Source organism: Lepisma saccharinum, chromosome 5, assembly GCF_977018435.1.
Source record: "Lepisma saccharinum chromosome 5, izLepSacc3.1, whole genome shotgun sequence".
In the NCBI taxonomy this organism is placed as follows: Eukaryota; Metazoa; Arthropoda; class Insecta; order Zygentoma; family Lepismatidae; genus Lepisma; species Lepisma saccharinum.
In genome coordinates this window covers 92432633-92459634 of record NC_139233.1, presented here as the reverse complement: position 1 = coordinate 92459634, position 27002 = coordinate 92432633, and the positions used below count along the sequence as shown (strand labels likewise).

Sequence of the window (27002 nt, the reverse complement as noted above, 5' to 3'; positions counted from 1 at the left end):
GACCAAAGTACCATTCCTTGCCAATCAGGTTTCTGTTGGGTGAAGTGTGATTTTCTAAGAGAGTGACATTGCCACTTGTCTTGCTGGAGTCCTCTATCATTCCTTCTACGGTGCCTTTCACGGTCGAGTCTTCCGCGGAGCGGCGGTTATTATACCGGGTAGCGAGAGTGCGTCTGCCGGCAAATTGGATGCAACATCCGCGTAAATGGAATTGTCAGCTATGTACTGAAATAGACAATTACATTGACAGTTACAATTAAAATGGCCAAGTACTTTGTTTCAAGGGGTGTTGCAAATTATGTCCTCCTGCTTTCCACACATTTACGGAAACTTTATAGGAAATTTTTACTAACACGTATCAGTTCCTCTTCCTAAATTGTTTCAAATGCTTTCCTGATGCTTCCTTTCAATTCATCCAATATATGGTTTCATGTTTAAAAGCTTGGTAGCTGGCCACGCAGAAGACATGGAGATGTTGTTTCTTGTGCAAGGCGCCGAAGGGATTTTTGAGGCATATATTCCAATCGTTCTCCAACGTCCTCTACTTTCTCACACGCTGTTTCACCCTTCGCTTCTTATCAAGAACAGACCCTGAATCCCTAAATTTGCTCATAATTTCTCGAACATTGTCTCTGTGTGAAACAGGAATATCTGTGAATTCTGCTTCCAAACGCCTTCTGACTTCCCTACAATAATTCGAAATGACGTAAGAGTCGTACATAAAAATACCTTGTCGTAAATTGTATGTATAGAGTGGCATTATTAGACTGCATAAAAGCACGAGTAATATGTAAAATAAAACAAAACAATCTGAAACTCTTGTTAACACCTTAACACTTCACAAACACGTAAAAACTGGACGCCAGCAATCTGAATACTGAAGCACTGACACGACCAGTGCCAAGGTCAGCGGAAAGCTGTGGATCTAAATGCCGGCAGACACACTCCCACCGGCCGGCGTGTTAGCCGCTGCTTCACGGAAGACTCGACAGTGAAAGGCACGGTATTTTCTCACAGTGGCTCCTCAGTAATTCTCACTATGCTGATTCAGCACCAAAACTTCAAAGTTATTGCATACTCATAAAACGCGAGAGTACTAGTCAGTTTGTGTGAGGCCACAAATATATTTAGAGAAATCTATAATGTAGTACAGTTACTGTCGGTTAGCCACAAAATATATCTTTACCAATAAATATTGTCATAGAGCTTACGATTTTTTTTGTAATGAACAAATAGTTTTCTTGGTTATTTGCAATTCCTTGGAAGTAATACTTTGAATTTTCCATACCACAGAGAATTTCCAGGCTTCGTAAATAGGTTAGCCTATGTCAGTAAATGAATTCGAACAAATCCTCTGGCTAGCAAAATTCTTGCAAAGAATTTCTCCCACCAGCTACCCCATTGTCACTATGTTAAACCACAGGACCATATCTACAGCTAACAATTTCCACTTTAGGCGCTTAACCTATACATTCTGATAGTGATGCCACTGTCATCAATTGATATAATTAAATAATACATTAGTATCCAAATGGAATCGAAACAAACCCTTTACGTGACTGCAATTAAAGTTATACTAACACAAGAACACATCAACAAAAGAACAAACATGAACAATACATACACAATTACTCGATTTATTTCAATTTATTTTCTCATCATTTCATTTTTCCAATCTTTAAGTCCACTTTATGCTCCGATAGTCTAATTAGATCTGGCTTATAGCTTAAATGGGATTCGAACTACTGTTCGATGTACCCACCAGTTCATTTTATTTTGAAGCTTACATAACTTTTTACGTCATTCATATTCCGAAGCCTATCACAGCCGACTGTTCCAGTTCCTGTATGATTTTACTGGCTGCATACAACAGATTACAAAATCAAGCCATACTGGATTACAGCTTGTATTACTACATATTGTTTTAATTTCTACCAGCTTTAGAGTTTCTTAAATGATGACATATAGCTTCATCAAATTTGGTTCAATAGTCATTCCCATAGTAAAATTTAGGTTTCATATTTCCAGGACGAAGTTTCAAATCCTTGAAAAGTTTTGGAGCTCCAATAGCATTTCTAAGATGAATCAGGGACCACACATTTTCGACATTACTACCTTCTTTTTTATTGAGAGATAGTTTGCTGTCCCAGATAGTTGGCTGATACTGAACATCCTTGGTTCGGCTCATTACATTTTGAACTCTTCTCTTTCGGTTTTCTAAGATTTCTTGGTCTGAAGGGCCCTTTGCATTTCTACCTTGAGGTACTTTCTCTCTTCTGCACATGTTGAACAGTAACCGAAGCGTGAGAAAGTAGACTATCTCCATCACTGACTGAACACTACATCCGAGGAAAAGACCAACTGTTCCTCCAAATGAAACTGAAAGATAAATTGAAATTCATGAAGCATTTTTAGGAATTGACCCTAACCATAAATAAATATTGCATTAAGTTGCGCCAGCCCCCGTGACGGAGTGGTTAGCACATCGCTGCCAGGGGTTCGAATCTCTGCTTTATCATGGATGTTTGCGAGTGTCCATTCATCAATTTCATCACTCATCCCCATCTTCACAAAAGTGGCACAAAAAGCGAACTAAAATGAAGCAAATCTATCTATCAATCAATGAATTTATTAAGTTGAATATTATGGAAAGTTTTTGAACAATGGAATTTTTCTCTTCTTAGTTTTTAATAATATAATAATCCAATTAGTTACTATTTATGTTTGGCTATAAGGCCAGAGCGATCAAAGAACCAACTTGAACAAACCAGGACTTTTCGTGTAAAACTGTGGAAGTCTTGAACTTCAAAAATCGGTGTTGCCGCACGATTGACTTTAGTTCATCGTAAAAGACACCTTCTGCTGTCAACGTGCAATCTTCACTGGCTGTTCAGGGGCAGAGAGTGGGAGACCTATTCGTTTCCTACCCTGCGCCGACCGTTAGGCGTGGCTGCACCTTTGGAATTTTTAGGAGTGCCTTTGCCACCTGTGCTGTGAGACATAAGTTTGGCGACGCAGAATACCACAAGATTTTCCCCTCACCATGGCGACTGGACCAAGCCGATTGGATCAAGGGTTCGTGTGGTCCTCCCTGCCTTTCGACGGAAAAAACGAAAATAAAATTTAAAGTTCTTTGATTGCTCATGCTTTAACTTACTTTCTGGAGGTAACATACTACAGGATGGCGCATTGCATCTACCAATAAAAGTTGGCAACCCTGTCGGAACGCAGGTGCGCATGCGCGGAAGTTTCCCATGCTTAGTCAGCTGAAAGTCTCGCAATTAGTCTGCCATGGAACGTTGGCCGGTATAGACACGGATCGTGGCAGTAGAGGCGTTCATCCGAACGGATCCCATTCAGGAGACGCAGTAGGTACTGCACTGTGTAACGTGTAGCAGTTCCACGTTACAAATATGTATATAAACTTAATATTTTTCTTTGTTTGGTACTTAAAATTTTTGTGTGTTAATGGTTAATTACCAAGAAAAGTGGAACACACCTCGTATATAGACTATACATCCTGATGTTAAATATATGTTCAAAGAGTTTGTTTCTTTCTGCCAGCAAGCTGAGCTGGAATTTCATTATCGGTGACAACAATGCGAGAAAGCAATCGCTATTGTGTAGAAGCCAGGCAGACTCAACTTTATGTAAACGCTGAAACCGGGGAAAAGACGAAAGATTAGGCTGTCTTCCCCACGCTATATCTGTCGTGTCCCTTGGCGGACAATAATTTAATTAATATCATATTAATCCCTGATTCTTTTACTGCAAGACGGTGTAATCAGAATTTAGTTACGTTAAGGTAAACGAAAGTTATGCCCGCGCAAGACAAAACCTGTATTTAAAAAAAAAAATTGCTTAACATTTTAACGTTGTAAACTTTCTTTCTTTTCTTTGTTGTCTTTTCGCGTGGCCGTTGCAGGGAGAGAGGGGAGTTGGAAGAAGCCATACTCCTTAGTCAAATTAAATGCTGACAGTAACAATTAAAATTATATTGCATATTTAATATTCACAAAAGGGTAAAAATAATAATTTCTGGATGTAACTAATTATGTTCCTCTTTGATATTTTATTAATATGTATTTTATTGTAATGTAAAATTGAGGTAAAGATAAAAGTTGGTAAATCCTTCACGGCACCGAGAAATCCTATATAAGCAACAAAGCTCGGTGGCCCGTGGCCTTTTGTATTCGAACTCCAGATAAATACGTAACTCGTATTACCGTCTTTTCTTTTCACACCCGTATTTCTGCGCTTACTTCCACGTCGCTACTAGGAATTAGTTTATTCTGGATTACCTTAGGACAATTACTTAGCTCTTCTGGTCAGAAGGCTTATGTTCTCTCGGTTCTATGCTCCTGGTCAGGAGATATAATTGAGAGGATTGTGATTGTCTTAGGATATACCAGAATTCGGGATCGGTCGATAGACTGTTAGTAGTCAACGTTTGTGTCCCTGGTCAGGGAACACCTTTTCTTATTCTGTGGTCACGGATTAATTTTCAGTTCTCTGGTCAGAGGCTGAAAAGAGAAAAGGAAGTTGGATACTTAACTGAATATCGACTGAACCTAGTGGGAAAAAGGATTGTTGATTGCTTATAGAATCTTGGTCAAGATCTATAAGTACATTGAGAACCTTTGACCTAGAATTACGAGGGACCTTACATCGAGGATTGAAGAAGCCGGAATAACCCGAACCTTGAGCCGAGGAGACTCAAGCCCCGAAGCGATACTGAGTGTGAAGCCGAGGCTCAATAGACCCATCGAACCAAGTACGATCCAGGGCGGACCGTAACAACTGGGAAGCAATAGGGCGACAGAGGATCCGCCTCCTTCGACCTGAAGATTTCTGTTTCTGCACGCTGCCATTGGCTCTCTATTGTGTGACCCATCGTATCATGTTGTGACGCTCTGGCACTGGCTAATGGCGACCCTCATTGGGTGTCCCAGTGTCTCCTGCGTCTCCTAAATGGGACCCGTTCGGATGAACGCCTCTACTGCCACGCTTCGTATCTGAGCCGGGCAACGTTCTGTGGCAGACTAATTGCGAGACTTGCAGCTGCCTAAGCATGGGAAACTTCTGCGCATGCGCACCTGAGTTCCGACAGGGTTGCCAACTTATATTGGTAGATACAATATGCGCCACCCTATATATGTTTGCGAAATAATACAGTGTGCTTTAGCCTAAGAGAATGCATTGAACTAAATTGTAAATATCTTTATCTGTTCCCAGTGCTGGTGATTCGTGCTGGATTGCTTCTATAGGATGAAGCAAAATTCTGGTAACTTAGGGAATATTATTCGTGTTCTTTGTTGAATGTCCACCGTGGGCGCTAGGCCTAACTCCCATGAATTTCTTGCTTTTGGGGACACGTAAAGCCCATCGTGTGGCTTTCCTTAGGAAATTAAGGGTCAGGACCTACTCAAGCGTAGAATCACAGGCGCCATCCAGGGTGCGAGGGTGGGGGGAGGACGATCTTAATTTACACACACAAATACGTATACATTGTGTGTGTGTGTGTGTATGTGTGCGTGTGTGCGTATGTGTGTGTGTGTGTGTGCGCGTGTATGCGTGTATGTATACATTAACATGATAAGGATGTTATTAAATATAAAAGTAAAAAAATTACTAAATATTTAATAAACATTATTATTATATAGTAATACTAATACTATAGCGCTACAGCCCAATATTGGGCCTTGGCTTACCTACCGACTCCTGGCCTCCCTTCCACGCGGACCACCAGCGGGACGTGGAGATATGCGCCCAGACTAGGGGGACGGGTGGTCGGCCCGACCAACCCCCGACCGTTGTAGGACTTCGCGACCGGATTACGCTCACTCACTCGGAGCTCCCCAATTTCCTCACGATGGTGGGTTGCCACCGGCCCTATACACAGGCCGAAAATTCCCGGAGACTGAACCCATGCCGTCCCGCAACCGCAGCCCAAAGCATAGTGCCTTCGACCGCACGGCCACGGAGGAGGACTATTATTATATACATAAAGGAATTAATTCGTTACTTATATATCAGATATTATAAAGTAGCAAAGTAATTCCTTTACGAACGAACTGGTTAAAGATGTCAAAAAATTACGAAATACTTTCATTATTCCAAGTTTTTGTTTAGTTTTTGGGTAAACATTTCGATCTCCGCCAAACAGATTTCTTCATTTTTACAGAAGAAACTACTTACGGAAATGAGTTTCTGTAGCATTCTGAAAGTTTGTGGAGATATTATCTTCTATCGTGGAATCTATTCGACCGGGAATTCATGTATTTTTTAAGAAAAATATCTCTCCGACGAACAATGACCGTTGCTTGTATTTGTCAACCGGATGTTCCGTACATTTCATGACGTAACCCCCGTCAGTGTTTTCAACCACGCAAGAAGTGAAGATGAATTTTTGTATTTTTTAAAGCTGTTTCGCATTGTTTTACGAACAAAATTTTAACTATGCTTGCTTAACCTAACCGAACCTAACCTAACCTTGCCGGAAATGGTTCGTGGGGCTATCCGTGAATGTTTTTTGTGGTTATCCGTCAATGGTTTGTGGGGCTATTCAGATATTTTTCAGTTACGAAGGTTGGAAACACTGCATACCCACGTGATCCATAGTGTTGCCCACGAGACGAGACTTTGGCCTGTCTCATCTCGTGGAAATACTGTGAAATGCTGTCTCGTCTCGAAAATATTCGTTTGTCAAAGGGACACATGATCAATCTCGTCTCGTCTCGAATTTTTAAAAGCCTGTCCCGTCTCGTCCCGTGGTCAACACTAGTGATCCACGACGCTACTCAAGCTGTGCCCGCCATATTGTGTGTTACGGAAGCCAAAAAATATATATATGTTATTATACAATAATAAATATTATAAATTAACAAAAAAATGTTATTCCAAATAATACTAATAATAATTATTATTATTATTATTATTAGTAGTAGTAGTAGTAGTAGTAGGGTAAACGGTGCGTTCTGGGCCACCCCCGAAATTTTGGTTTACTTTTATTGTGTACACCTATACAGTAATATACTCAAAATCGAACTTTGACTGTTACAAAAAGTGACACAATAAAAGTGCAAAAAAAAAAGTCAAAGCTTAAATTCCAATTTTCATAGTGCAAAATTGCTAATTTTCGAAAATCCCTCTATAACTTTCGCTAAAATTTTATTTTTCAATAATTAAAGCGAAGTGCTAAGTTAAAATTAAGTGCTAAGTTACTTCCGGTCCACTTCCGGTTTACTTCCGGTCCACTTCCGGTCTACTTCCGGTCCACTTCCGGTCTACTTCCGGTTTACTTCCAGTCCACTTCCACTTTTGCTAAAATTTTATTTTTCAATAATTAAAGCGAAGTGCTATGTTAAAAATATTATAAATTATTACAAATTTTAGTAAAATACCCCAGCATCTATTCGGTTCAGATCTGAACCGAAGATTCTGTATTTGTATATCTCTATATCACCATATGTGTACTAATTTTTATTTCTTATATTATTAGGAAGTTGAGAGAAGAGGTTTGTTAAAATAATTAATTATCTAAAATTATATAGTTTTGAGAAGAATCCTAAACCTCAACATATTTCATGCAAATATATTAATAAAATAACCATATAAATATTTCTAATTATGCCAATGAATGTGTTTGGATTTAAGAAACAACATATTCAACAAATAGAGAAAATTCCAGTCAACATGGATATTATAAAAAATATTCTTAGTAAACTGAGAAGTTTGGTCATAATTCATCTAAATAGTATCTGGTACCAAATTGATGAAGACACAGGGAAACAATTACATGTATTCAATAATAACAAACCATCATATAAAATTCCTGTCAGTGGGAAAATGCAAATAAGTATCTCTCCATCCAATGCAGCACTTGTACACATAGGTCGGAATTTGTATAGAATTAAGCATAATGCAATTAGTCCCGACACAACATACGAAGTGCAAGCAGGTGAATTCCTGTATGCTGAAACAATTGGAGAGTATAATAAATTAATTCCTCTCTTCATCGAAATAAGAATAATCTATGAATCTATGAATTTATGAAATATATAAAATACCGAAAACAAAATAATAATAAATAAATAAAATAACAAATATATTATGGACATATTTGGGAACAGGAGAAGACAGGAAATACCGGATAATTCCAATGATATTGCTAGATTAGATGAACGTCTAAAAAACTTAAATCAGATTTATTAATTTTACAAAATTCATTAAATGTGAATATACAAGCAGAAATCACAAATCTTCAAACTCAACTGATTGACCCCATAGTAAAAATTGATGGAGAACTCAAATCTCTACTGGAAAAATATACCAATTTAGCCTCAATAGACAATCTTCAAAACTTGGAGGAAAGTGTAGCCAAATTAAAAAATGAACTCGATAAATTTCGACAAATGCAGATAACCAATACCGAACAATTGAAACAGTAATTAAACAAGCAAGCGAATAGTATTCGCACCGAACTGCAAACCATTGTTCAGGGTATCAAAACTCAAGAGCAATTTGAACAAGTAAATGCGAGTATTACCAAATTACGAGAACAGTTTCAATCTTTCGAGATTCCTACACTGGAAAATATTAAAATAGAACTGCAGACAGATGAACTGCATTTAGCCATAACCGAAGTTCAAACCAAACTTCAAACATTGGAAGATTTTATTCATAATTTGCCTTCATCTACTGAACTCAATGCCATTGCTCGTAGTGTAACAAACATTAAATTGCAGCTGGAAACTTTTGAGGATTTTGGTAAGATACAAGCAACCATAGCTCACATCGAAGATACTCTTAAAACTATGAAAAATGAATTAATTACTGTACAGGAAACTCTGGAATCAAAATTTCCAGGTATCACCGAAACTTTAGCCCTAGTACAACAACAAGTTGCTAAATTAGAAAATCTCAATACCGAATCTGAATTATCTCATTTCCACCATCTCATAGATGACATACAGAATAAGTTAGAAACACTGCAGCAATCTACGCCTACTCAAGATGACATAACCCAACTAAAAGAAATTTTGAAAACTGTTGCAGATGCAACCGAACTGGATGCTGTAAAATTAACTCTGACCACACTTCAGAATACTGTAGCAGGGTTGCCTACTTCACAGGAAATAAGAGCCATGAAGAAAGCGGTAAATCGAATACTCAAATCTGAAGATATTAAAAATATTCAGGGGGAAATTGCACAAATCAAAGAAACTGTTGCTAATCTTCCCACCAACCAAATAATCAATGAACTAAACTTATTATTTATGGACATCAGAAATCAAGTACACGATCTCGCTAGCCAGAGTTCGAAATTGAAACTAGTAGAAAGTTTACAGCAGATTATCTCGAACATTAAGGTGCAAATTAACACCATTGAAGCAGCACAAGAATCGAACTTATCGAATTTTGCCAATCAATTGCATGATTTGAAAGAACAATTCAAACAGGTATATGTGGATGTGAAAATTAAACCGGGTTACGATGAGTTTGTTCGTACTATCAGCGAACACCTGGAACCGGTATTAAGCAGATTAGACGATGCAGATTCTCGTCAGTTTTATTCTATGGAAATTGTTAGGTTACAAAGTATTCCAAACACTCGAGGGCACTGGACATATGTTAATGCAGGTAATGTTTACAAATTATACCCGTACGCACAGGCACACGAATTTTTTTGTTGATGGCCAACTTAGATTTTTGAAGTTTAGATTTCTAAAAAATATAAAACATATCGAAGTTCCCAAATTTACTATAATAAGAAAAGATGGCATACACAAAGCAGTTCAAATACCTATAGCATACTGGGATGAATCTGCCAACAAATATAAAATACATGAGGATGAACAATTATCGCTTTTTCATATTGAAACTGGTGATAAATTAATTTTTGACATAAAACAATTATACCCTGAGGATAATCCATTTTATGTAATATTTTCTCTTCGCACTAGATGTCTAGACAAGGTATAGTTAATGAATTACACAGACCAGCCCGTCGTAATTACAAACGATTATCTGTGGTAACAAAAAGCATAGATGATCTGTGGGAGGGTGATCTGATAGAAATGTCTACGGGGGTTTTAAAAAATTTACATAAGATAAATCATGGTTACAAATATTTACTTACCGTGATAGATACATTTAGCAAATATGCATGGGCAATTCCTATAAAATCTAAAACAGCAACTTGTGTCGCTGAAGCTTTCAAATTATTTTCGAGCAAGGTAGGATAAAGAATTATTTGCACACAGATAGAGGAAAAGAATTTTACAATTCCACATTTACCAAATTAATGAATCAACATAATATTAAACATTATTCTACATACAGTGATCTTAAAGCAAGTATAGTATAACGATTCAACAGAACATTAAAAAATCTCATGTGGAAACAATTTACTCTACAGGGTAACTATAAATGGGTAGAAATTTTACCTGACCTAGTACATAATTACAATAATTCCATGCATAGAACCATACATATGAAACCTGCCGAGGTAACTAAATCTGATGAACAACGATTGATTTCTACTGTTTACTGTCATAAGTATAAATACACAACAGAGAAACCCAGATTTAAAATAGGAGATAAGGTGCGAGTTAGTAAATTTAAGCATTTATTTAAGAAAAGTTACACAAAAAATTGGAGCACCGAATTATTTACAGTGGTTCGAGTTTTACCAGGCAACAGGTATACTTATATATTAAAAGATAATTATAATAAAATACTGAAAGGAAGATTTTATGAAGAGGAACTCAGTAAAACAAAATATTCAGATACATATCTTATTGAAAAAATATTAAAGAAAAAGAATAACAAATTGTATGTAAAATGGCTAGGATTGCCAGAAAAAAGTTGGATAGAGGCAAACCAGGTGATTCTATGATACCAACTTGGAACGTTGTGCAACGTTTGCCAGAGTTAGTAGAAACTAGTAAAAAAAATGGTGAGTTGTTACCAGACAATATTAGGTGTCGTATTGTAGGCCCATCCGGTTGTGGTAAAACTACACTGCTGGTAGATAATTTCTTGCTTGCGCCTAATTGGTTAGACTGGAAAAATAGGCACCTGTATGTATTCTCAAAAAGTTTAGAACAACCAAAATACCAGCAACTCATGAAATTGTATAAGGGACTGGGTATAGCCACATTTGGATCAGGAATTAAACCTCTCGACCACTGTTTAGAAAATTCTGTTGTGGTATTCGATGATGTGATTCTGGAAAATCAATATTTAATTCGAAATTTCTTCACTCAAGGTCGACACAGAGGAATAGATTGTTTTTATTTGGCTCAAACATATTCTAAGATTCCCAAACAGTTACTGAGGGATAATTCAAATTTAATATGTTTGTTTCGTCAAGATCACACTAACCTTAAACATGTTCATGATGATTATGTAGGGGGAGATTTAAATTACGACCAATTTTCCAAATTTTGTTCATCCTGTTCATGATTTTGGATTTGTTACAATCGACATGACTAGAAAACCTAACAATGGAAAATATAGAAACAAAATCAACGACTTCATGAACGTTAAATCGATATAAAAACGTTAAAACGTTATAAAAATAACCTCTAATCAAAAAAATGACAAAACACAAAATAGAAGACAATTCTAAATTACGTGAGTACCTCACCAAACGATTCAAAGGTTGGAAATCAGAAAATCGAGGATTCTATGAACAACACAAACGTCAAGATCAACCAATTATAGATGCAATCAGTGGTCTTGGTAAAGAAATTAAAGGTGTCACAGAACAAAATAAAAATCTCATAAATGAATTGGTACCTCTTACTGCTAAAAATTATACAGATTTTCTTCCTACACCATTATCTAGTATCCATACTCCCCTAACACTCCAACAGCCTCCTATTAAAACTATAGGTGAACCTGAGAAAATTGAGTTGGGTCCTCTGGCAAGAGATTACCTAAGTACTGGAAAATTTGAAAAAGATGAAGTGTTTGGATTGTATCCGACCATTGAATCAAATGAAGGTGTAGTATGGAAAATTGGGAAATCTAGAGTAACATTTCAAGGCGATGATGTGAAAATAAATTTGGGTGAAAGAAATAGTTGGTCGAGATACCCGGGAACTATAGGGTTGTGGGAACTGATTACCAAGAAACACCCTAAAGATTACACAGATGAAGATTACCAGAGTTACTCCGAAATTTTGATATTGTCCGATGCTCTATACCAAAATAATGATGCCAGTCAGAATAGAGTTAAATCGAGCAGTGGCGACAAATACAAAAATCTAATTAAACCGATCTGGAACCAACTTAAAACCGGTAGTGGTATCAAACAATATAATACTCTACCTAAAGAGTTTGTCTGGGTGGATGATGTGAAAAACTCATAGATAGATTGCTGGTTATAGCCGGAGAAGAAAATGCTGGGAACAATAATTTCTATAATGAAAAAATAGGTATTGTAAACATGATCAGTGATAAATTAGCCAATTTTATTGTAAATGATCCAAAAGGTATAGGATACTTAATTAAAATTATCAATACTCTACCTCCTAAATTCTGGAATGTATCAGAAGGTCGACGTTTGGTTAATGATATTATAAATAAACTTCCATTCGAATTACATGTACCTGGTTACCAGTACTGTGGTCCGGGCACCAAACTTGATAAACGATTAAAAAGAGGAGATAGGGGAATTAATCAACTTGATGCCGCTTGTAAAGATCATGATATTGCATACAATACACACACAGACCTCGACAATCGTCATGCAGCCGATCAAAAATTGGAGCATGCAGCATTTGGAAGATTAACGAGTAGAGATGCTTCTTTGGGTGAGAAAATATCAGCATTGGGTACAACAATTGCTATGAACACAAAACAAAAATTAGGGTGGGGTTTGTAGAGAATTAGTTAATTTTAGTTAGTAATTTAGTTTGTTAATATATAAATAAATACCCTTAAAAATAATTTTAAAAAAATATGAAACCGAAAGGAGTAGTATATCAAATTCCATATCGGGATCCCAAAAATTTAAAAATTGTAAATTCAATTTTAACAAAAAAAAACAACAGGAGAAAAAAAAACAATGTATATCCAAAGGAAATGGGATGAAGTTATTACTTAGTACACCACAATTAAAACGATTGCAAAATATAAGAAAAAAGCACATAGTGGTGGATTCATATTCAGCATTCCTGCTATCCTAGCTGCTTTGGGTGCTGTGGGAAGTTTAGCTGGTGGCAGTGCTGCTATTGGCAAAACTGTACTCGATTCAAAAAAAAATAAAGCCGAATTAGAGGAACAAAAACGCCATAATCTGGCTATGGAGAAAAAATTAGGCAGTGGTGTGATATCCAGAGTACTCAGAAAATTAAAAAAAACAAAAGCCGCTCACGAACCAAGACATTGAATCTTTAATTAAAATATTTAAAATTCAACATTTCAGAGGAGTTTTCATGTCGGATTCTCTCCCTAAAAATAGTCACTCTCGAGAATGTGGTGTGGTCAATTTGGATAAGTCCGAAAATATTGGTACCCACTGGATCTGTTATTATAAACAAAGCAACAATGTTTTTATTTTTGATTCTTTTGGAGGGAGACCACCTAGAGAATTAGTTAATTATTTAAAATATTGTAATATTTATTACAACGACCAGCGCATACAAGATTTTGATCAAATTATATGTGGTCATGTTTGTATTACGAGGCTCAGAATATTAAATAAAATACCACACATAAAATTACAAGATTTTCAGAAAGCAGTATTATACATAAAGTATGGGAATTTTTCATCTTTCTAGTGAAACTTCGATCTTGGAACTGCATCTCCACGATGATATTATATATCCAAAATCTATAGCTCTGAGAGCATTCTACAGCGTGTATCTGATTCCGAATGTAACTTCATACAACAACAGTATATTTGTAGGTAACGAGAAAATTATTATTCCTCCTGGACAATATAATTTATCTACTCTTCAATCAGAATTTCCTAATACTGTACTACTCACTCAAAATTCTGTAACACACAGAGTAGAGATTGTATCCACCAATGAAACAGTAGATTTATCTAACATGGGTGAACTTCTAGGATTTGAGAACAATTCAAAATTAGAACCTGGTACTAGACACACAGGTAAATTTATACCGAAATTCTTAGCTATCGAGACGTTGAATGTTCACTGTAATATTGCTAAAGGAATGATTATCAAAGCCGAAAAAATTCAATTGGTACTCACAAGGAAACAGGTATTATTGCTACATTTAAACCGAATTCTGAATTTATGGAACCTATTTTCTATTCCCCAATCTCACCAATCTATTTTCCTGTTTACTATGATAAAGTTAATTACATAGAGATAAGAATTACAAATGAGAAAAACGAGATAGTCGATTTTGCCGGTGCTAATACCACTGCAATAATAGAAATTAATATATAAAAAATTATATATATAAATACCAATGGAAAATATCGAAAGTTATGAGTTACAGTCATTCCCTCCAAACAGGAGGACATTTGCTAATCTTAATCAACCGAATAAGGAAGTACAGTTTGATATTTCTGTCGGGGACGGATTTATTCATCCTCATAGATCCGATCTGTATATAAAATTTGATATTGTAAAACAAAGTAATGGTGAAGAATATCCCCCATCTGGGGCTAATATAAAACTTATAGACAATTTTGTTCCATTCTTGTTCTCACAAATTGAAGTCAGGAAACATGGTACAGTTATTGACAGAATTGATTATCCTGGAATTACATCCACTACTGTGGCAACATTAAAATTATCAAAATCAGAAAGTGTATATTATAAAATAGGTGGATTCGAAGCTGGAACAAAAATTATGACAAAAAGTCACACAGTACTGTTCCCTATGAGATTGCTATTTGGTTTTTTCTCCGATTATAAAGAAATTATGTGGAAAGGTGGTTTAAGCATCATATTTCGCAGATCACCCAATGATTATAATGCTATAATGAGATATAAAACTTTAAATGCAGATGGAACAGCCAACGACGCTAGTTTACCCGAAGTTGCAAAATGTGTGATCCAGTCTATGGAGTTACGCATGCCTATAGTTGAATATGAATCGAATTATGCTCTGAAATACAAATCCAACATTTTGAAAAATCCTCAAATTCCAATACAATTTTATACATATTAATGCATACAGAAACCTGTAGAGGGTAAATTTTTCGAGTACGACATTACTAATCATTTCCAATCTCTACAATATGACATGCCAGAATTTGTAGCCGTATTGTTTCAGACAGGGAGAGATGACAATCAGGAAAGAGATAGCAGCAAATTTGATAACTGTAAAATTAAAAATATATATCTTAAGAATGGTAGAAATGAGGTATTCCCACGTGAAAATTACAATTTAAATATTACAGAACAAGATTATTTAAAATTATATGAAGCATATTCTGCATTTAAAAGAGTAACTGAAGGAAATATCGATATGTATTATAACCCAGACGAGTTCATAGTTCACAGACCTATGTTTTTAATAAATGCATCAAAAAGAAAATTGGTGGTTATCAATGATCGAACTAATATTAAGTTAATATGTGAATTTCATGAACCATTACCTGAAAATACCATATGTAGTGCAATTTTAATTGTGGAGAAATCATACATATATGATGTAAAAAATGAAAGAGTGATAGAACAATTTTAACAGAATAGAATAAAATAGAACAGAATATAATAGAACAGTGTTAGGTTGCTGTATTATTTAAAAAAATAAAAAAATTTAAAAAAAATTAAAGGAAATATTAATTATATAAAATAAATTATGTAATATTTGCATTAATTTTTTGAATTTATAGAATAATTTTAATAAAAATATAATAGAATAAAATAATTTTAAATTGTTGTAATATTTATGTTAATTTTTGAATTTATAACATTTAGAACAAATTTTTAATGTATTATAGTGTCCATATTCTCTAGTATGGATATTGCAATTTAATACTTGCAATTTATTATCATTCCCATCAAGAGATATTTTATTTTCTATTGTAGTATAAACACCATCTAATTTACTAGTAAGATGGTAGGCAGGCATGTATATTTTTTATTTTTATTTTTTAAACATTATTTGAAATCATCTATTGCAAGTTTTCTTGTACATGCCTGTTTTACACCCTTAGCTTTTTTAATTTCTTTTTCTTCCCCATCCATTTTCATGCAATACATTTTCGATCTGAGTCCGGCAAATTCTGATATTATGGACCCTGCTGCCTCATCTTTCATTTTCCCAGGGATCATCTGGTTTTCAATATTGTATAATGGATGATTTTCTGGATAATTGCTAAAATCAAAATATTTATTTATAGAGAACAAGTCATTGTATAAATTATTTGTTTCTATCTCATATACAAAACTATCAGTATCCATATAAGCTACTTTAATTCTATTTTTGTATTTAGGTTTCATAACATCATAATGAAATTTATACATTTCCAATTTTGATAATTCTAAAACTGTAACACCGACAGTTATCGGTGCATCACACATTATATTGGTGTTCGATCTTTCAATAAGAGTTAGATTATTAGTAATTTTTGTAAAACTTTTATATGTGGGGTCGGCAATAAGTTTCAGAAGTTTTTTTCGGTCTGACACCAAATTACACCTCACTCGATTTATTTTGTTCTCTAAACATTTTCCATATATGGAATTACTCATTAATTTATAAAGATTTTTTTCAACTTTAGAATTTGTTTGTATTCGATTATTTGTATTTTTCTCAATATATTGAGCTAACCATCTTTCTTGATCAAATTTTAACCCTTTATGGATTTTTGTTAATTTCATACCATATTTCAAATAATACTGTAACAGTCGATAATGAAGTACATAATTATTTTTATTTTCAAATGATAATATCAATTTTGTTTCTTCTGTACCTGGTACTTTTTGAGAAACTGGTGCCATAGCAAAACCATGGTGTCGGTCATGTAGATGTGATGGATATTCCAAATCAACTTCCAGTAGACAACCTTTTGCATGATCTTCAGACCAGTTTAAGAAATCTTTGTCTTCAAGTTCTGTATCTGTCATCCATTCGTAATTGCCAATTGGTAGTGATTGATTCATGACATAACCATATAAATTGTTCATGTCAATATATAAAATATATTTAAATTTTTTATTAGCATTATAATTTCTAGATAAATATTTATTATTTGCTTTTGCATATCTTAAAGGACACTGGACTATACCACCACGCTTACCAGATTCAACAAACATGAACTGTTCGATATCGGTAACAAGACCAATTTCAACCTCTGTATTTAAAAGCATAGCTTGCCAGGATAAACCAGGTGTTGTATGCATAAAAACAGAATCCAAATTGTATTTCTTGAAACAAAGATTTCGAAATATCTCGAACACATCAGCTAACAAAAGACCATCCAGTTTTAAATAGATATCATGATAATCTCCCATTGTTTTACAATTTAATATATTCCAAATTGTCTGTGCATATTGATAATCTATTTCACTACATTCTTCATCCTGAAGATGGTTATAAAATTTATTTTTCGGTGGTAACTGTGTCTCATTAAATTTATCAAAACTATCCACGTATTGATAGGGGTAAACTCCTTTTCTTTTTAGCAATTCCATATTAACATTATTAAAATATTTTCTTGTGTGAATAAATTCATCATCGGATAATTGTTTCACCAAATTTGCCAAACTACTAGATATAAACTGATATGAATCTAGAAACCTAAGTTTAATTATTTGTCCATTTTCTAATCTGATAGTTTTTTCTATGGTAATATATTTATCTTTACTGCGTGGTATAATATTAATATTTTCTGTATCATATCCTAATTCTTTGATAAATAAATGTGCATCAAAATTTTGTAAATTATGAATAAATACTGGAATAAAATTTGGTTTCTTTATTTTCAAGTTACATGAATTGCAAATTGTTTCAATACATTCTCCATTAAAATGGTTATGGTGTTTAACTTTTGGATTAAATAAATTACAATTATTTTTACAATATTTGCATTGTTTGGTATCATAATGTTTCTGATGTTGTTCTGGTGTAAGTTTATTCATCAATTTTGTATTATATAAAATTGGAGCAAAATCTTTTACCCACTCTCTAAGTTTTTCAATAAATATTCGAGATGCATTTTTACCTCTATAAATAAATAATTGTTGTGGATTATTTTCTTCATAAGTTTTTACTAATTTTAGTACAAAACCACAAGATTCATGGTTAGCTATATTTGTTGTATATGATTCATTTGGATCGGGAAGACATGTTTGCATCGGTATCTGTATTGTTTCAAAATCAGCATAGATTACAAATGGATGTTGTACCAGCGATTCATAATTAGAAAATTTTATACTTTTGGATGGAAATTTGTAAGTTACATGAGGATAATAATAACATTTTTCAATATGTTCCTCTAATTGCTGTTCACATGATTTGTCACCTCTTCCATAAAATTTTGACAAGCATCTATCACATATAGCAATTTTAAGATGATTTAATGTTATTTGATTATGCACCAATTTTGTTAGATTTTGTATGAGACAATAGTGTTTTTTATTTCTCTCTGTAACATATAATAATCTTATGATATGTGCACCAGCAGATGGTGGATGGTGTCTGAGTGGATAAATATTATTATTTATATCATAACCATAAACATAAACATTTATTGATTTTTTATTGTATTGTTGATATTGCTTTTCAAATTTCTCAATATCTGAGATTTGTACTGGATATTTTATTCCTGACATGGATTTTTTAAATTCTGTTTCAAATTTTTCATAATGAGAGACACAATATTTGTGATCATTATGATTTTTAACTGGATGAAAATATGCTATGATGCACCAGAGGAAACATTTATTATCATTATTTTGAATGTTTAATATAGATTTTTTGTTTTCAATCTCTTTAGGTAATTTAATATAACCAGATCCTCCAAGAGGGGCATTTTTTGCTATTTTCAATTCAAGTTTATGGTTTGTATCACAAAGAGACCAACCTGAATCTTGTTTTTCGAACTGTTGTTGTTGTAACTTAAGTTCTTCACAAATTCTATCATAAATATCATCTAAATTATTAGTATCATTATAGTATAATTTTAACACATGAGTCTGATGATAAAATTTTTCTATTTTATTACCAGGATTTATATAATTTGATGATAAAATACAATATAATTTGAGAGAATATTGTCTAAGTTTATCACAAATTAAATTTTTAAATTTAGGTTTAAGTTTAGCTAGAAAATTTGGAATATCTAATTCTTCATTATCTACATGTGTTGTATTATATACAACATGATATAAAATATCTTGGTTTGGATTTTTAATTTGATTATTCATTTTGTTATAATTGGGTTTTATATCTATATTTTATAATTGGGTTTTATATCTATATTTTTATAATTTGGGTTTTATATATATAAAATATTTTTTTTAGGATTCTTCTTAAAACAATAAAATTTTAGGTAAATTTATTATTTAATAAATATCTTCTCTCAACTTCTAATTCTCAAATAATAATTGAAAATAGCAAAATATTTGTATTTATAATCTCAATTTATTAATCAGTAAACTTTTGGTTTATATCTATATTTTTATAATTTAGGTTTTATATATATATAATATTTTTTTAGGATTCTTCTTAAAACAATAAAATTTTAGGTAAATTAATTATTTAATAAATCTCTTCTCTCAACTTCTAATTCTCAAATAATAATTGAAAATAGCAAAATATTTGTATTTATAATCAGTACACTCTCCGTTTTATATTTAATCGGGAAAAATTTTGATTTATATCTATATTTTTATAATTTAGGTTTTATATATACAAAAATTTTTTTTAGGATTCTTCTCAAAACAATAAAATTTTAGGTAATTAATTATTTATATAATTTTTTTCTTTGTTTAATTTTTTAATTTTTTAAATTTTTTTTTTAATTTTTATTTTTTTCCGATTTCGGGGGTAGCGTAGAACGGAAGTAAACCGGAAGTGGACCGGAAGTAGACCGGAAGTGGACCGGAAGTAGACCGGAAGTGGACCGGAAGTAGACCGGAAGTAAACCGGAAGTGGACCGGAAGTAAACCGGAAGTGGACCGGAAGTAACTTAGCACTTATTTTTAACTTAGCACTTCGCTTTAATTATTGAAAAATAAAATTTTAGCGAAAGTTATAGAGGGATTTTCGAAAATTAGCAATTTTGCACTATGAAAATTGGAATTTGAGCTTTGACTTTTTTTTGCACTTTTATTGTGTCACTTTTTGTAACAGTCAAAGTTCGATTTTCAGTATATTACTGTATAGGTGTACACAATAAAAGTAAACCAAAATTTCGGGGGTGGCCCAGAACGCACCGTTTACCCTACTATTATTATTATTATATAAATGGGGAGACTCGATCCAGCAAACAAGTAAATACCAGCACAAATATTTTCGATTATTTATTTTGCATTTAATGCAGTTAGTATCTGAAATGCATTTTGACATTAACTTTTGCACGTCTCGTGCAAGGAAGGGCTTTAAATGTCAAGGGGAATTTTTTTTCGTAAAGACTGTTGTGTGACCTCTCACCTACAACTGTAATTATTAGAATTTTCAAAACTTCGAAACCTTTTGTTGTTTGGATGAAGTGGTAGAATATAATAACCTTGTTCCTGTATTTTTCACTCAATGTTTTCGACCCAGTGCATTTTTACTTTGATTATTCTGTTCGAATACTAACTAAATGAACTATATTTCTGTTCATAACAATAAGAGTAACAAACTTTAGGCTTTCTTGTATATTTAAAAGAAACGGTGTCGAATTCCATGAGGGAGTCCACCGACCCGCTAGACCCCTCTCCCGACGCCAATGTCTGGTATGAACAAATGTCTGCTAGCTAGTGCTCGCCTTACCATTCTTTAGCAGTGGCGACGATTGGGTTAAAAAATTGTTGTTTCAATAAGATATTAATGTGCTGATATTATCTTTCTTACAAATAAATTACGCGCAACCAATGATCATTAATTGTAATAATGTACATAAATGAACACTTATATGTGTTTTATTTATCTGTCTGGTACATAATATGTCTTCATATATTTATATCATTACTAGAAATAAAAATGGAACAAAGAGTCAACATTGCATGAAGTATTTTAATTCGAAATATCGCTCATATCCCAGCAATGGTACTTTGTATCTGATGGCATTAATTCCACTTGCACCTCTTTCTTTCCCTTTCATTCCATGTTCAACAAGACCCATTCCCTCAACAATGGCTTTTTCATTGTTCAAAAACTACATTGTTCAACACTGAAATGGTAAATTGCTCTAAACGGTGGATGTCCTAAATTTGGAATTCAGAGAAGCCTAGTTTCCTTGTCTCGGGCGAAAATCCTCTAACTTTAGCATCCAGAGAAGACACATAGTTGGAAACGTTGTTTCCAAATTTAGCTCCTTCCAGAGTTAAGAAGTTAAACATTTATGTGTCGTAAGGTAATTAATAGTAACTGTTGATATCTTACTTCTATAGTAAAATAGTAACTCTGTTACGGTTATAGTTACTTACTCTTAAAAGTAACTAGTTACAGCTAGAATTCCTAAACAAGTAACTGTTACTTGGAACTGTGTCAATTGTAAAGAGTTACTCCCCAACACTGTAGTTCATGGTGTAAGGATTCTGACCATAGAACATTTTTTGACAAATACTGTGTTGAGTTATGATTAGTTGAGTTATTGTTTTAAGTCCACGTTATGCTCAGATACGCTAATCGGGACTTGACCTACAGTTTAAAGTGGGGTCCGAATCACTGTGCAATATTCCTCCACCGGAAATTAAACCCGTGGCCTCTTGATTGCAAGGCGACGACGTTACCACTAAACAATCGGGGATGTCCTTCTTTCTTTTTTTTTACATATAGGGGTATGCCTACTATGAAATGTTCTTAATATCCTGACACATCTGTACTAATTTCCACACGTAATGTACTTTTCTTCAGGTTCTTATGAAGGTATAAGACACATATGAAGCCTAAAAGCCCTTTCGAGATTCACAGCTATGTGGAAACAAAATCCAAATCTAAAATATTGTATACCTTACCTAAGAGCTCCTCAATTCCAAATAGAACGTCTCTACTCAATCTCATATTTCCAAAATCTTCAATGCTCCAGGATAATAGATTATAGCCCAATCCATTTCTGTGGATGAAAAATAACTCATTTGCATAAATACGAGTATTTTATGCAGAATAAATAGAAATATAGATATTATATGATTATGTTAATAGAAATATAGATATTATATGATTATGTTAATAGTATGGTAAAACCATAGTACAGAGTTGTAATGCCCTGGACATTACACTGTGATTCTTTGTTATTTAGTTGAAATTTTGTGTTTGTTCGTTTTTTGTTTTTTTTTTAATTTGGAAAATATTTATGATGTCATAGACAACAATACGACGCACTGTTTTAGAAGCGATATCGGGCGGAGTTACGGAGAGCGTGTCTTTGGCGACCAGCCAATAGCAGGAGTGCAACGTTGTACAGTTAGGTTTGCGCGCAAGAAGTTCTTTATAAAACTCGCCACTTTAAGGTTCATCATTGAATGGGACACGACATTATGAACCTGACTGTCCAAGTCCCATGCAATTCCGTCATCTACAGCCGGAGATATCGTTCCTTGAAGAACAAGGGAAATAGATCGTCTCTGCACACACACAATGACCCTTCGTTTTCCTTCAGTGCTTCGTCTGCTTTTTTTAAATGCCACCCACCTTCTTAACCCCGCTGAGTTGTCTCTTGATAAAGCTATGGGTGTCAAATTCGGCTCAATATGAACAATGACCCTTCATTGTTGTGGGCGTTTACGAATATTGCGAGTCTGAGTCACTTTCAGTTCAGCGTTTTCGTAACAAGGACGGTGTAAGATAATTGTACTCGTACGCCACGAAGAACAGTTGTGAGACGATTCAATATGGCCCTTATTGATTGATTAAATGTTAGTTTATTTTACTTCGCTTTTCTGCTACCTTTGGCTAATCGCAAAGATGAGGATGGATGATGATATGATGAAATTGATGAAGGGACACTTACAAACACCTATGCCCGGGCCGGGATTCGAACCCGGGACCCCTGGCGTCGTAGCGCGCTGTGAGGTCCAGCCCTTATGTTCGATAGTTATGCAATAGTGTGTGTTCCGCGAGTGTTACTTAATAATTTCGCGCCGGTCCCCATGGTGGAGTGGTTAGCATATCGCGCTACGACGCCAGGGATCCCGGGTTCAAATCCAGGCCTGGACATGGATTTTGTGAATCAAATTGATAATGTCGCTCTCGAAACCTATTACAAGTAGTACAGGCACCAAGGGTAAAATATTACGTTCACAAGACAGAAATCTAGTGTATTCTTGCTTCAACGAATTGGAGTCGGAAGAAGTGTGTGCTGAAACAGGGTTTTCTCCGAGTCGAGAACTTACGGCTAAAGCGTGTGGTGTCTGTGTGCATACTGTGTTGCGTATTATAAAGCAGGGTAATATATCTACCACAGAAATCGGTGAACTTCTATTCAAATCTTCTGGGAAACATGCCAGAAAAGAGAAACGAGAGCGATGATGATGGCCTTGCAGTTCCTCTATAATAAATACCTTCAAACATCTTTCAGGTACGAGATTCTCTTATATGCTGCAGTGATATGATATAATCCTGTGTAGAATTCTTTACTATATATTTCATTCTAGTCAAATATCACGTGCATGCATTATATATAAAAAGCTGAATATTGGACACGGCGAAATCTCGGCGTTTCCTTTCCGCTAGAAGTTGGTTTGGCAGCAGTGCGACAGCACTAGCTGCGTATTGGCTGAACTCATGTTCCTTCTAAAAGCGTACGCCTTATAGTGTCAGATGAACAGATAAACTACCCTTGATGTACAAGAACCTGGCAACATTTAACAAACTGACAGATTTATCAACAAGCTCAAATCACGTTAGCAACGGGTTAATAGTGGCAGAACAATGTCGAAAATACTTGTAATATGTAGTTTAAAGTTTATTTGATTGCTGTTAAGTATGTGTTTTCAAAAATATACCTTACGTTAATGATAAAATTGTAAGTTTTCATTTCCACGCCTTGTGATCGCTGGAGTCTTTTGCCAACGACAAGATGAGCGAAGAGTAAATTCTTGATCTGACTGAAAGGTAGGTAACAGGGTGTCCCAGTTAAAATTAGCCTGGCTCCAATATATAGTTACATGCCAAGTTTCATGAAAAAAAATGAAGTGTGTTTACTGATGACCTTGAGGACCTGCCACGGTCCACGTTGCAATGGACTATTTTATTTTACTGGTGTAATATAGCCGTCATTTGCCTCATAGATAAATGTCTTTGAGTCGGACTGCTTTTAACTGGTTCTTTCCGCTGGACACCCAGTAGAATATAGATAAAATTTACGTTTTGTAGTTACGAACACATTTTGGCTGCTGTTTTATCCTACATGTGTGGCCTTTAAAGAGACAAATAACATTATTATAATAGTAAAATTAATAAACGACCAACTAAAACACATAAAATTTGCCAACTCACGATATTTCCACCAAGAATTCTGAATTCGATTTCTGACTTGGTTACAGGAGTTCCATTCTTCCTGTTCCTTCAATAATTTAAACCGTAGTATTACCAAGAAGAGAAAGACCGCGGCCATCTAACAAACTAAAATGCACAGTCATTTGTTTACTCCTTTGGCAGTAACCAAAATGTTCCCCTCCGTTTTTGCACGGGTGTCCGCATGTTGCCCTCTTTAAAACTTCAATTTCTTGCTTATACTGATTGCAGGCCCAACTGCCGGCTGACCTACATCTGTCCACCAATGGATGTGTGCCTCAATGAGTGTTAACACTCTCATTTGCGAAGTAGAATCTGTTGGGGTAACATGCTCTTGCGTTACAACATTACCATGCGTATGTCTGTTTTTGTCAGTTGTTTCTATTGGCCTGTTTTTAAGTGTTTAGGTGTATTGTGTACTAATTTTCCGTGCTTTGTGTACTATTGTACAACTTTTATCCAGAAACGGCGCTGATAAACTTCCTCCCCCCTGCTTTTACAGTACGTTTGGCAACATGCTGTGTATCCGAAGCTCATTTGTTTCGTCCCGCCAGGAACTTTCATTGCCTTGTGATTCGAAAATGCCCGATGTCAGTCGAAGAAAATTCAGCTGGTCACTGATTCGTTGTTTCTCAGCCGCCAGTTGGAATTGACGGCTGTATAGTTGTAAAAGAGAACCGAGAGCGTTTAATATTACGTCCGTGCTTACGTTCTGTACTGTTTTTCCCGTTCGTAATGATGCAAACACTTGGCAATGAAGAAAGTTGACTTTGATATGTTGAAGAACTTTGCATATTTTGGCAACGCAGGGGCCGCATTACGTGGCAAGCAGCTGATTGCATCACCTATCCTTACTACGCCGTTCATTATTCAATTCTTGAACGTATGAATATTGAATTATGCAGCCATTGCTCCTAAATTGTTTTTTTCTCTCACTTCTGAAATAAAAGATTGGCATTTTCATGCAAATTTTCCTCATTTATCGACTTTTAATACAGAAGCCTTCGAAATTTCTCTAGTGTTCAGGAACTACGAAGAAAAGAAAATGTTCTCGGATTCTCAATCATCACGGCTTGATTTCCTCGATCTCAGGAACAAAATGTCGAAATTCCTCCAAAACCTGAAATGCGTGATGTCATTTAAGAAGATTTCCCATTACACAGATTGCAGTCAGCTATTTTCATAAGAATTATAATTACTTTGTGGGTAAGAACCTGATCGTTGTGTAATCTATATAAATATTGCGAACATAAAAGGAGTGAAGTAGAGGTAGTTGAGCGGTTCTAAGCCATACTTGGTACGAGGCCTATTATTTTTATTAATTTAAGCACAATAGAAAACCTATTTTGACTATGTTTTTGTCGATTTTATACTATTGCAACTCTGTGATTTTTCACCTCGTACTTGGTAGGAGTGGTACGAGGCCTATTATTTTTATTAATTTAACCACAATGAAATACCTATTTTGATGATGTTTTTGTTGATTTTATACTATTGTAAATCTGTGTTTTTTCATCTCGTACTTCGTACGAATGTTATAATTTCTTACGAGTTAAAGTACACCTACACCCATCTACACCCACCCACACTCACCCACACCCATACCCATCTACACCTATTTACTTCGGGTCCACTTCCGGTCCACTTCCGGTCCACTTCCGGTCCACTTCCTGTCTACTTCCTGTCCACTTCCTGTTTACTTCCGGTCTACTTCCGGTCTACTTGACAGACACTTATGAGTTTTTCTAGGGTTTTTTTAAGTATACACCCACGCACACTCACACACACCCATGCAAATTTATTTTCGGTCTACTTCCGGTCTACTTCTATTGCATCATGTTACCCAACAAGTTATTACGCTACATTGCGATAGCTCGTAAGGGTAAACTATTGCATCATGTTGCGCAACAAGTTATTACGCAATATTATGATGACCCTGTATCTGATGTGTTGTTTTCTGATTGGTTGGATTATGACGTAATGGGTGTTTTCTGATTGGCTCACTGTTTCCGATGTTTTCAACGCGGTCCGCGCTTAGGTTACTTAAAGGGTTTTCGCATTACAGATCAGTCAGTATCGTGAGAGTGTTTGAAGAGTACGGATGTGTTGTTGCAGTGCTCCTCAGTAGTCAAAAAGAGGGTACGAGCAACCCCCCCCCCCTAAATCTAACAATTTCATAGTGAGCTCTCTTAGTGTAATTTAACTGAAAATCATGATTTTAGCTGATTTTCCAAGTGTAAAAAACTGAAAATTTGTTTTACGCAAGAGCTTAAATTCCAGTGTTATTGTATACAAATTATTTTATAGTTGCAGAAGTTCAAAAAACACAGTTCTACTGTACTTGCCTGGCGCTGGGATGCACCTGCACTCCACCATATGTCTAAAAGTGTAGC

The 27002-nt window shown here is 34.8% G+C and overlaps 1 protein-coding gene across 1 annotated transcript in view; it reads right to left on the bottom strand.

Moving 5' to 3' along the window:
* Positions 1-1560: 1560 nt before the first annotated feature.
* The window catches only part of LOC145988431 (sodium channel protein Nach-like), a 200302-nt gene continuing 174860 nt past the window's right edge, over positions 1561-27002 (bottom strand). Inside the window, exons 9-10 of the mRNA XM_083123323.1 lie at positions 22110-22207; positions 1561-2379 (exon numbers count right to left, since the gene is read on the bottom strand). Coding sequence (XP_082979449.1) covers positions 1985-2379; positions 22110-22207 — 493 coding nt within the window. The 3' untranslated portion in view covers positions 1561-1984. The remainder of the gene's footprint in view (positions 2380-22109; positions 22208-27002) is intronic.